The sequence below is a fragment of the Lycium ferocissimum genome, chromosome 4 (assembly GCF_029784015.1).
Source record: "Lycium ferocissimum isolate CSIRO_LF1 chromosome 4, AGI_CSIRO_Lferr_CH_V1, whole genome shotgun sequence".
In the NCBI taxonomy this organism is placed as follows: Eukaryota; Viridiplantae; Streptophyta; class Magnoliopsida; order Solanales; family Solanaceae; genus Lycium; species Lycium ferocissimum.
Genome location: NC_081345.1, coordinates 37,260,400 through 37,273,773, shown reverse-complemented (window position 1 = coordinate 37,273,773; position 13,374 = coordinate 37,260,400). Strand labels below are relative to the sequence as shown.

Here is a 13,374-nt window from a genome sequence, read left to right as displayed (position 1 = left end):
TTTTATTGCCATCCTCAGTACTTATAAGTTCCATTACAGTTTATACCAGCTAACAAGCTTAATATCCATGGCACAAGATCAACTGGTATTTGCTCTCTTCATCATTTTGGCTCTTGTCAGTTTTCAATTTTCCTATTCCTATGTCTTGAAGGGTTCTGTCACTTGCTTAGACTGCAAGCAACATACCGATCTCTCAGGTTTCTTTTTTAACTACTACTTTTTATTTTATTTTAAGCAGATAGTAATTAACTTGAGTTCACAGTTACTAATTAGCTTATTCTTCCTTCACACATTTCTAGTATATATAAAATGTTTACTTGCATTTTTATTTTTATTGTTTTAATTCATCCACCCGGGCTTTGATCTCCTGTTGTGGTGATGGGAGATTTGACATTGACCTCAAGAGTCCCCACTTCATATATATGATTTAAGCACTTGCGTTTAGTACATGTATACATGAAGAAAATATTCCATGTAATATACATTTTGCAGAAAGGTGATGGGAGATTTGACATTGACCTCAAGAGTCCCCACTTCATATATATGATTCAAGCACTTGCGTATAGTACATGTATACATGAAGAAAATATTCCATGTAATATACATTTTGCAGAAAGGTGATGGGAGATTTGACATTGACCTCAAGAGTCCCCACTTCATATATATGATTCAAGCACTTGCGTATAGTACATGTATACATGAAGAAAATATTCCATGTAATATACATTTTGCAGAAAACGTTTATCTTGAAAAAGATCATCTTTGAGTTTATCTTGTTGAGCATATAGGTAGATGATATATGTTAATCGTACAAGGCGCAGAACGAGGTATGATTATAGTATGTTGGTAATTTTTCTTGTGTTAAATTTTGCGAAAAAACGTCTAAGCGTTGATTCGAGCAAGTGATGATGATATAGAGTAGGAGTAAGAATATTTGTAAAGAAAAACATTTTCTTAGTGTTAAGGGTGCATGGTTATCTGAAAAATATTTTTCGTGTTGCCAAACATTAATGTAATAGGGTTAAGGGTGCATGTTGTCATATTCCTTAGCAGAAAGAAACTATGAGTCTTGGATATTTTATAATTTATCATATTTTAACCATACTTTTTAAAATTTCCCAGGAATAAAGGTTTCGGTGAAGTGTAGCCAGGTGAAAACATTGGCTATGGCCACAACAAAAGAAGATGGCTCTTTTGGAACCAACCTCCCTTCGGACAGTACAAACAAATGCTATGCCAAGATCCTTGGAGGTCCTAATCAGCTCTTTGTTTCAAGAAAAGAAATAGATCCCACTATTGTCAAGGCTCAAGAGGATGATAATTCCTACACTATATCTAAGCCCTTAAAGTTCTACACAAGATGCCCTTTATCCAATAATGGAAAATGTCACGAGTTTGGTTCATCAAAGACTATTGATCTACCAGTGCCAAAGGAGTGGGGACTTGCACCAACTAGCTATTATCTTCCTTTCATCCCCATCATTGGCATACCTTAATTACTATTTAGTCTTTAATTAGTGTATGTGGGAAAATTATTAAGTGGAAAGAGAGAAATGGCAATACTTGCTACTATACTGAAGTAAACTCATGTCTATCTATCTATGTCACAGTTGTTTGGAAGAAAGGTCTCAGATATACCTTCGTCATGTATGTCTGTATGAGATGGTCTTATATATAACTATTAAATATAAACATATGTGTATAATATATGTTTATATAGGTTTGGCTGTAGAAAATTAATAGTGTAATGTTGTCTAGTCCTTGCAAAAAGTGGTTGTCTCCGTAATTGCAAGTTTGCAACTTAATGAAGTAAAGTTGTGTGTTAATGTTGGTGATATTTGCTTTCGGATGTAATGTTAGTATAGGCCCCTTTTGTTTCATTTGCAAGATGTCATAAGTTATGGAAACATTTCAAGATTAATCTTGAATGCATAGGAGACGTACATCAATTCTGGACAATTTGGATAAGTTTGCTTCAAGAGTCATTCAATACCCTTCATAAATTCCCACCAGAAATAGATAAGGTAAAACTTGAAAGTTGAGATATTTCATGTGGTCAAATGGTACTTACTATTCAGTACTTCAATGCCAAGGAGGGAGCAGCTACCCTCCAGTACACAAACTGTCCAATTCGTTCAGTGAAGGCTTATTAGCTTACATCTGTCCATTAGTGATGTATCAATTAAGTGAGACGTTTACAAGAAAATAAAGATAATTTATGATAAATACTCTTATGATTAAAGCAATTACTAAATATTTTTTTAAGAGGGTAGGCAAACACTTCAAAATATATATTCTATGAATCACCCGGAAAAAAAATCTATCAACTAGAAGGAGTATTTAACGCTTCTCCTTAACTCGAGCAAATTCTCACGTCAAAGTTTCTTTGTTTGGATAAGTTTAATTTATGTTTTAGATATATTTTCATGTTTTTATAGTTTGCTTAGTTGTAATTTCTCTATTTAATTGGAATTTTATTGACATTGTAATACTTAGTTTGAATTCTTTATATATTATGTTGTGAGTTTAACTTCTGTGCAGTGTCGGTATATGGAGTAATTTTAGTTTACAATCAAATCTATGTAATATTCAATGAGTTTAAGTTATATATAACATCGGCTTAAAAGAATTTGTACACCATCAGATCATTATTGTCTATCGTGACGTAATTGTTTATTTCAAAGAATTCAAATCCTACATTTTAAGAAATTTTATATGTAAGATATCTTTTGGGTAATCTGATTGTATAAACAAATATTTAAACTGATAGTGTACAAATACATTTAATTAATGGTAACCTAAAAAGTAAATTAAATAATTTTCTATAACATGTTAAATAGTACTCCCTCTGTCCCAAAAAGATTGTCCTCCTTTCCTTTTTAGTCTGTCCCAAAAAGATTGTCTTCTTTCTATATTTAGAAACAATTTAACTTTATGAGATGATTCTGTACACAAATATCTAAGGCTTGTTTTGGACCACACATTCAAAAGTCTTCCTTTATTTTTTAAACTTTGTCTTACAAGTCAAAAGAGGATAATCTTTTTGGGAGAGAGGGAGTATAACTTAATGTTCGACGAATTTGCTTGTGCCGCATATATGCACTGTTGATACTATTTTGCTACTTTCTTGTTGCTTGTGCTCTTAATAGATCTCTTAGTCTTTCTAAGTATGTTCTAGATTTTTTCATCTTTGTCTCAGTAGAGTTTTTCAGTGGCACGTTTCGGTCCTCTTCCGCATTACTTAGAAAAAGTGAGCCACCGTAAACGATGGACACTACGCGCTGTGCGTATCGACCTGTGCAGTTCTGCAGCTAACGCGTTAAGTATCCCGCCTAGAGAGTACGTCCGCAGGAATAAAGCTCAAAGGAATTGACGGGAACCCGCACAAACGGTGGAGCATGTGGTTTTTAGACCAAGCGAGTTATTGAAAGGCAACTGAAAAAAAAAAAAAAGTTACGAAGAAGAATAACAAAATGATCACATTCTATGTTTTTCAGCAGTGATAGTCCACTAATTAAGACAACACCTCCAAACCCCGCCAATCCCGTGTTCGGCATGAAACTCTCGTCCGTGTTGATTTTGATGCACCCTGACGGAGGGAACGACCAACTGATATGGACAGGAGCATCGCTCTGTCGGGGTGCTGATCGAACGCAACACACTTGAGGAGCATTTTCGATTATTGGAAAATAATAACTACTCTGCCAGTTTGTAAAGGTCACTGCCATTGTTTTGGACTCTTGGCTAACGTAAATGAGATGTGGGAACGAATTGAAACTAAACAAAGAGATGTAATTGCACTTAAGAAAGCTGTAGGGAATCACTTATTTATAGATTGTATTTGTTTAGTATAAACATGGTTGGTTTAGGATTGCATGCTAATTTCCTACGTTAAGTTGGTTTGTAAAAGCCCTTTTCCATACATATTCGGATTTGCAATAACTTTTTATATTCTTTTACAATACCTTTTCCATTCGTATTAGGATTTGCTATAAGTTTCTATATTCATTTACAAAACCCTTTTCCATACATATACAGACTTGCACTATGTTTCTAAACTTATTTGTTTTCTGTTATTGAAAATATTGAAATCTTCTTGTTACATACACTCTGTTATTGTACAATCCCGAACCCATAAGCTTAAAATCTTGGCTTTGCCTCCGGTTTTATATTATATGTACCCGAAATATCTCATTTTTAGTTCGATCATGAACCCAACATCTATAAAAAGTAATAGATCCACTGAATAATCTCGTACAAGTAAAAATGAAGGTTAATCAATCCCATTATGATGCTTGAATATAATAGAAGAAAAAAAGCTATTCACACTATATTTACGTTAACACAATGAACAGATAACATAATGTTTATTTACAATCCTGCCACTTAATTAATCATGACTAATCATTATATATTTTAAGAACTAATCAATTGGTTAATCATGATTAATTAATATAATTTGATGAGTTTGAATAATCTTTTTTTTCTCTTAGCCAAAGGTGGAATTAAACCTTAACCAGTACTCCCACCGTCCCAATTTATACGACAATTTTTCTTTTTTAGCCAGTTCAAAAAAGAATGACATCTTTTTATATTTAGTAAAAATTCAACTTTAAATTTACATTTATACCTTTAACAAAATGATTTTTAGCCACAAATTTTTTTATGATTTATTTTAGACCTATCAAGTTCAAAAGTCAAACACTAAGGCCTCACTTGTTTTCATTAAGATTAAGACGTCCGAATCTGAATGCACACTGAATCATTAAGATGTTGTCTCTAGGTACGAACATTTGAATGATTAAGATCGTTTTGTTTTTCAATATCTGAATGTGCATAATGTATTTATTTAAACATAATAAATATAGAATTGTAATTAAAAAATAACTAAATAGTAGAAAATAAATACAAATTTAATTAAAAAATATATCACTTGATTAAAAAAAAAAAAGAAACATTTAGGTTCACTAGTAATGGTGGAGATGTTTTGTAGTCGCGGTGGGTGGTGAGTGGGGGTGGAGGGGTGAGTGGGTGTTGGGGTGAGGGTGGGAGGTAGTTGGGGTGGGGTTGGTTGTGGGGAGTGGGGGTGGGATTGGGGTTGGTGGTGGGGTGGGGTTGAGGTGGAGGGTTGGGGTTAGGGTTGGAGCTGGTGATAAAAAAGTTCCATACAATAATACCTCTTAATGATATTAAGACTTGGTTCAAGATCTTAATGATGAGATATTCGGACCACGATAAGTCTTAGATCTTAACGCAAACAAATCGGCACTTAACGGTAGAACTATTCAGATTGATTCAATAAAGTGCAAACAAATGATGCCTAAATGGGACGAAGGGAGGACTTAACAGTGTAAAAGGATGGAGATGATATGTAAAAACCAGAAATTCAAGGGTGTAAAGTGTAGATAGAAAAAAAAAAAAGAGAGGACAGGTAGGACAACCAAAACCTCCGTAGACTTTACGGTAGGTAAAACAACAGCGTTTGCCAATTCAGTCCCTCTCCATTCACTAAAACTCCAAAACAAATCTACAATTCGAATTGTCTCTACTTTTCAATACGTACGTGTATTCTCAATTTTCAGAGTATTCAATGGCGATACTGTATGCGGTTGTAGCGAGAGGCACAACAGTGTTGGCGGAGTTCAGTGCGGTTACGGGTAACACAGGTGCGGTGGCACGGAGAATATTGGAGAAGATTCCAAGTGAAACGGAATCTCGGCTTTGTTTCTCACAAGATCGATATATTTTCCATATACTCCGATCAGATGGACTCTCCTTCCTTTGTATGGCCAACGATACCTTTGGAAGTCAGTACTAATTCCCTCTCTCCTTTTTTCGATCAATTTATTACTCCTGTTGTAAAACTGATCTGAATTATAGAGCTAGCTAGGAACACAATTAAACCTGTCCTTTATATGGCAAAACGATACCTTTGAAAGTGAGTATCAATTCCCTCTCTTTCGTAGTAATTTTTTTTGTTGAATTTACGTTTTCGATTAATTTATTACTCGAATTGTGAAAATCTGAATTATAGAGCTAGGAACACAATTAAACCTGTCCTTTGTATGGTCAATGATAGCTTTGGAAGTGAGTATGACTTCCCTCTCTTTGGTAGTAATTTTTTTTTTTATGTTAAGTTTCCTTATTTGTTCTGTTTTCGATCAATTTATTACTCCACTTGTAAGGTTAATCTGAATTATTGAGCTAGGAACACAATTATACCTGTCCTTTGTATGACCAATGGTGCCTTTGGAAGTGAGTATAAATTCCCTTTCTTTCGTATTTTTTTTGTTTGTAAAGTTCCTTTTTTTGATCGATTTATTACTCACTTGTAAAGTTAATTTGAATATAGAGCTAGTAGCACAATTAAACATGTCCCTTGTATGGCCAATGATACCTTTAGAAGTGAGTATAAATTCCGTGTAGTTGGGAATTTTTTTTTGTAATGCTTCCTTATTTGTTCTGTTTTCGATCCATTTATTGCTCCAGCTGTAAAGTTAATCTGAATTATTGAGCTAGGAACACAATTATACCTGTATGTTGGGGTTTACCTTCAGGGTCATTTGGTATGTTGGACAAGTAAATAGTCCTGGGATAAGAATTTACTATAGCGTTATCTCTTGTTTGGTTACTAATCCTGGGGTAATTTATACCAGGATTAGAAATAGTACCAGGATTAGTTAACCCTGCCAGATGGTGGAATAATAGTCCCGGGATCAATAAGAATAATACCAGGATAACTAATCTCAGATAACTAACCCCAGCATAACTTGTCTTCAAACCAAACAGCCCCTTAGTAATCAGGAATATTTTATCCTGAACAGCTCCATGAGCAGATGTTGATTTAGTATTCCCTTGTATAAGAACAAGGGCGACATTCAAAGTCGCAATGACTATAGAGGTATCAATTTGCTAAGTCACGCTATGAAAGTGTGGGAAAGGGTGGTGGAGATGAGGGTGAGGAGAGGTGTGTCTATTTCAGAACCGATTCGGATTCGTAGGGCCTAGACTACGAAGCCATTCATATTATAAGAGATTGGTGGAGCGGAGCGATATAGGGAGCGGAAGAGGGACTTGCGCATGGTATTCATTGACTTAGAAAAGGAAGCTTATAACAAAGTGCAGAGAGGTTCTATGGAGATGTTTGGAGGATAAAGGTGTACATATGGTGTACATTAGAGTGATAAAGGACATGTATGATGGGCATCGGGGTAAGGACGGTAGGAGGCTCGGAGCAACTTACATTTTATTTTGATGGGGTTGCCGGGGATGCTCTTGCTTTGACTTTTATGTGCCTTGGTGATGGATGGATTGACGTGACAAATACAAGGTGAGGTGCCTTGGTGTATGTTGTTCGCGGATGACATAGTCTTGATTGACGAGACTCGTAGCGGAGTTAACGCTAAGCTGAAGGATTGGAGCAGACGTTGGAGTCTAAAGGATTTAAGTTGAGTAGGACCGAGCGAGTACTTGGAGTGCAAGTTCGGTGGCGTATCATATGGTGGCGAGGAAGTGAGGCTTGGTACCCAGGCCATCCAGAAGAAAGGAAGTTTAGGAAGTTTTATCTTGGGTCTATTATTCAGGGAGATGGGGAGATCGACGATGATGTTTCACGTCGTATTGGTGCAGGATGGATGAAATGGAGGCTCGCTTCTCGGTCTTTGTGTGACAGAAAGTGCCACCAAAACAAGTTCTACAAAGTGGTGGTTAGGACCGACTTTGTTGCACGAGGCGAGTGTCGGCCGGTCGAAGAACTCTCGTATTTCGAGAAGATGAAAGTCGTGCAACGCAAATCGCGGTGGATGTGTGGGCACGCTGGGAAGGATAGATTAGGAATGAAGATATCGAGGCAAGGTGGGAGTGGCATTGGTGGAGGACAAGATGCGGGAAGCGAGGTCGAGATGGTTTGGACGTGAAGAGGGAGAGACACGTATGCCCGGTGCGGAGGTGTGAGAGAGGTTGGGCGTGGACGGTTTCGGGGGAGAGGTGGAGGTAGGCCAAAGAAGTATTGGGAGAGGTGATTAGACGGAGATACGGCGCGCCATTTAGAACCAGGACATGATCTTAGATAGAGATTCGTGGAGGACTCGATTGGGGGATAAGGCTAGGATGTAGTCTCGCCTATTTCTTTCGTCCTAGTAGTTGTAGTTTGCTCATTCGTTTATTGCCATCCGATTTCTGCTTATATTGTTAGGTCTTATACTTCGAGTATCTTATTTATATATGGTAGCTACTATATATCAGGACTCTCTCGCTTTTGTTGCTTCTCGTTTTCATATTGTTTTGTTATGCTTGTCCTTATCTGACCTTTTGTCTTGTTCTCTCTTGAGCCGAGGGTCTTTCGGAAACAGCCTCCTCACCTTTCAAGGTGGGGGTAAGGTCTGCGTACACTCTACCCTCCCCAGACCCCACATTGTGGGAATCTACTGGGTATGTTGTTGTTGTTGTTATTAAGTTTTTAAGTTCGCACTTGTTACGAACCAGTGGATAAAATGGTATTCCTTGTTCATTTTCTTAAAATTTGGAATTGGCTTCCGTCCATGAGTACAATTAGTGACAGATCAAAGATTTAAATGTCGTGAGCTTCTGAATTGAGTGTGGTTTATGAAAAAAATATATATATTGCTAACTCCATTTGTACTTGTTTTTTCACACAAGCATGTGTATATCGGTGTGTTTGTGTTTTTTGGGGACTGAGTACACTGTTATCTATGAGATTCCAGTTTACTTCTACTTTATTGACTAATCCAATTGTGCTGTTCAATAGGATTATTAAAACTAGAATGTAATGAATTTCTTTGCCCTATATTCATGTCACCTCTCAATGTGGAATTTTAGGAATTTGCCTTTTTAAGCAGGATTCTGTCTTTTGAATATTTCTTGGTTTACTAAATCGGTGAAACTAGTTTGCTAGGAATAATTGAAGAATGAATAATGGACTGGAGATAACTTGGGTTCAGGTTGTCAAAGCTTTTGTGTGTGTTGGGTTTTAGCGCTCTTCGTTGTTCGATATCAGAAAGGACCAAGTGTTATGGCTTCAAAGAGCAAACAGAAGCTAATTAGTGTGGCTTCTCATTTTCTGGTTGGCCCAAACACACTTGATTGTCCTATTTCCATATGCAAATTACAGATGCCTTTTTGAATTCCCTAGTTTCATCTTTCCGCACTTTTCTTTTTAACGAGCATCTTTCAGTGCTTACAGAAAGAAATATTGTTGGCTAATATTTTCTGGATATCTTTCGTGAAGGACTGAGAATTCTGTTAGTCATTTGAGTTATCCTTTACTGTCTGTCACTAACAAAGAATGCTGTTTTAGGGAGGATTCCATTCTCATACTTAGAGGATATTCAGATGAGGTTCATGAAGAACTATGGCAAGGTGGCTTCTTATGCTCCTGCCTATGCCATGAATGATGAATTCTCAAGGGTCTTACATCAGCAAATGGAGTTCTTTTCAAGTAATCCCAGTGCAGATACACTAAATCGTGTCAGAGGAGAAGTTGGTGAGGCAAGTATCTTTTCTATTTACTTGCGCCCTAGCGGGTTGAAGTATAAGTTTTTTGTTTCAGCTTCAGTTGTTTTCTTTTGTTTGTCTTTTCTTTTATCTGTCCTTTATACTTCAGGTATTGTGTCTATGGATGCATACATTAACTGTCCAAGGCATCCACAATTTTTCAAATTATCCAAGGTTTTATATGCTTGGGAACTAAATGAGTTCCTACAGGCTACAGTACAATTGTGCAACAAGTTTCAATTAAGAAAATTGTGAAGTGTTTAACTCTCAACCATCAATGATGATTTTCCAACACTCAATCACTGCCAAAATAACTTCTCCTTTCCCTTGCACACTTACTTATCCTTTGATATTAATGCCTTTGATTCAAGTTATCGTCTGGCTATTATCTCAAACTTCATAAAACTCAAGAAGCAATTAATGATCCTAATGTCTCATCCGGAACCAATCAATTACCTTTGCCAACTATATACTCACTCTATTCCATTTTTATGATACTCCTTCCTTTTTAATCTGTTGTTCCAGAAAGAGACTTTTCTTATTTGGAAATTTTTAACTTTAGACTTCCTGTTTTACCTTTGATGACATGCTCTTATACCCACAGAAATGTCATGGCATGCTTAGGAACACGAGTTCTAAGGGCACTGTTTGTGCCAAATGTCTATTTTTTAAACTCTATGCCCACTGAAACACCACCATGTAAAATGAATTGGAAAGAATACCATTCATGACCATTTGATGTCTTGCTGTAGTAAACTAAATAATGCGACCGTTTTATCTTACAATAGAAGTTGTGGTAGAAAAAGGAAAGAAATATTACCTCAAAAAAAAAAAAAAAAAAAAAAAAAAAAGAAAGAAAGGGAAAGAAATATTATACCCTATATTGGTACCTAGTCATGTGATTCTGGCTCTATTGCATTATTTTGATGCATGTATTCAGTTCTTACCCTTTTGGCCTGATGATTCTTATACTGCATTTACATTGTGATATGCTACTGTTGGTTCCTTCTTTCAACATCACCCCCTCCCAACCCCCACTCCAAAAAAAAAAAAAAAAAAAAAAAAAACACCACCGTTCCATGTATTGCAACTATCCTAAAAGTAAACTACTGCAATTTACGTCCAGATACGCACCATCATGGTTGATAATATTGAGAAAATACTTGAAAGAGGGGATCGGATTGAGCTACTCGTTGACAAAACAGGAACAATGCAAGACAGTGCATTTCACTTCAGGAAACAGTCGAAACGCCTTAGGAGAGCTCTTTGGATGAAAAACGCGAAGCTCCTGTAAGTATCTTTTATTTCTGTGCTAATAATGCTATGACATCAGTGTTGCTAAATGCATACTTCAAGTGCGCTTAAGCTCTAAAGCTAGTTGCAGTGCAAACTGAGATGTTCAGTGCATACACCTTGCGCTGAGGCAAGCTCAGCAGCCCTGGGCTTTCGTCTTGAAAAGTTTTTTACTAGACAATTATCTATAGTTGGCAAAGCAATGCGTTAATCATTAATTCAGTTATTTTGATTTTGGCTATAAAAAATGTTTATCATGAAGAAAATATATGGATGGTATTGTTGAGGAATAGGAAATATTGAAATTTATTAAGCCATCAGTTAATAAATTTGACTAGAAATGTGAAACTGCACTTTGTAGTTTGAACGTGATTGACACAGTATTATGTATTTATGGTATATCATTAAGTTACTTGATTTTTTTTTCAATTTGTTTGTACGTAAAGCTTCTGTCTGTGTTTAAAGCTTACTTTTTCTTGTATTACATATTTATTTTTAACACTTTTCTTCCTTGAAGAGCATGCTTTAGTTGTGTTTTGACATGAAGTTGTGATAGACCCTGTTGTTTTCTTTGTTTTTGTTTTTGATAGACCCTGTTGTTTTTCTTTGCTTTTGTTTTTGGCAACACTGTTTGAGGTTTTAACCGGAATGATGTATGTAGTAAGAAATTTAAACAGAGAAAGTGATCTTGGTAAATCTTGCTTAATACCATCAACATTCAATAAAACACATAATTCTGGTTTCTTACTTACGCATGAGGAATACCTTTATATCAAACCCTAACCTTTTTCCGTATAGATATGCGCAAGATCTATTTAATGAGCTTTTTACTTCCAGCTTATGTTGGTTCATGCTTAGTTTGAAATAAAAGATTAAATCATTTAGCCTGAGTCTGTTCATTGGTGATTAGCTATGTTGAATTTCACACCAGCTTCTTATATTGACTACAAAAAAGGTCAAGCTGAGTTTAGCTGATCAAGCTTAGCGTGTTTTTGGTTCCCTTTCTTTCTTTCTTTTTAATTTGCATTGCAGATGTGTTGCCTGTGGAACACAGGGCATAAGTTACAACTGTTGAAGGAGAATACCTTTCTAGATATGATTATAGGTCGTAAAACAGTATTTTGGATTTGTGTGGATTTACATTTAATTAAAAAGGAAATAAATTAGGCAAAGCGCATCATTTCTTATACAATCTGGCTTGATTAGATTGAATTGGATAGTCCATCAAGCTACAGTTACGATTTGCACTTTCATTCATATTTCTATATATCTCAAGAGCTTATGCAAGTTATGTCCAACTGGGGTCAGTTTGGCTTGCTTGCAACTGGTGGTGCCTGTTTCATACTTCTATCAACTTTGTGTGAGCTCCTTTATGGAGCATAACTGTTGGAGGGACTAATCCGCCTTTAATTCAACTAGTCTAATTACATCAAGATATGCAACACGTGGCATTTCTTGTCCAAGAAAGTTCTTAGTTTGACGCCTTTTGGTCTCTTATATTCGTCAATCTGAGCTTGTAACTTTTATTCATGACAGGGGTTTGTTAACATGCCTGATTGTGCTCTTCCTTTACTTGATAATTGCTGCTTGTTGTGGAGGCATCACCCTACCTTCCTGCAGATCATGAATTCTCTGGTAAGGAACGCCATAGCTGCTTCAGTGTGGTTCATATTTCCAAATGCATCCAGTGGATTGTCATTCTGACACCTTTAGAAGTAGTTGCGCGGAAAAGAATGATAAGGTTTGTATTGTTGTTGACAAGGGCTTTTGCCTCTTCCATTTTGTAAATGTTTTGGTGGACCCCTAAATTGCTTAAAGCAGGTATTAGGTCTTCCATGTTATGTCTTTGTAGATATTTGGTAAGTTCAATACTTACATGAGTGCCTGTTTGTAAATATAATGTTGTGTTGTGACTGTTAAAGCTAGTTAATGATTAAAAAATTTAAGTTGGTGTGAATGAGAAATGGAGGAAAAAGACCCTAAATTGCTGGTAGAAAGGAAAATGTCACTTCTTCTATTTCTTAAATTGAGAAGAGGTCTTCCATGATTGATAATCTTTTTGGACCAAATTTATTTAAAATTCTATCTTCATTTTCTGAAATTATTTTTTTTTTCGCGGGAAAATATTAATTAGTTAATTAGTAATTAATTAACCAACTTCCCAACAACTTCCCAACGTTCTTATTTCGGAAAAGGCATGGCCTTTCCGAAGAGTCACCAAGCCTTTTTGAACAGGCATTCGAGGCTATATAAACTGAGGCAATGTTGTCGGAAAAAAAAAAAAAAAAAAAAAAAAAAAAAAAAAAAAATTCTTGATTCTTTTTACGCAAATAAAACCTATCGAGTCTTAGTGTGATTTCGTTCCCGAATTTGAGTTCGTCGAATAGGCGTTTTACCATGTCGGGAGGAAATAATCCAAAACCCGGATACGTTAAAGGGGGGTTCACAATTTTTCCAACTTTACATACTTTCTGCTTTTTTTTTTTTTTTTAGGAGTTCGTTTTTTTATAGTTGTTGACTTCACCTTTAGCAAATATTTACCATGTCGCTTCACATTTTTCAAATACT

At 35.9% G+C, this 13,374-nt stretch overlaps 2 protein-coding genes across 2 annotated transcripts; both read left to right on the top strand.

Annotated features, from left to right (window-relative positions):
- On the top strand, positions 1 to 1,517 carry LOC132052707 (uncharacterized). Its single transcript, XM_059444358.1, has 2 exons — positions 1 to 197; positions 1,123 to 1,517. The coding sequence occupies exons 1-2, from the start codon at positions 68 to 70 to the stop codon at positions 1,494 to 1,496; spliced, it is 504 nt and encodes a 167-aa protein (XP_059300341.1). The 5' UTR covers positions 1 to 67; the 3' UTR covers positions 1,497 to 1,517.
- A 3,931-nt stretch (positions 1,518 to 5,448) lies between these two features.
- On the top strand, positions 5,449 to 13,370 carry LOC132052705 (vesicle-associated membrane protein 714). Its single transcript, XM_059444356.1, has 5 exons — positions 5,449 to 5,807; positions 9,317 to 9,507; positions 10,640 to 10,803; positions 12,343 to 12,712; positions 13,318 to 13,370. Exons 1-4 carry the CDS (start codon positions 5,591 to 5,593, stop codon positions 12,431 to 12,433), a joined length of 663 nt encoding a protein of 220 aa, XP_059300339.1. The 5' UTR covers positions 5,449 to 5,590; the 3' UTR covers positions 12,434 to 12,712; positions 13,318 to 13,370.
- The last annotated feature ends 4 nt before the right edge of the window (positions 13,371 to 13,374 follow it).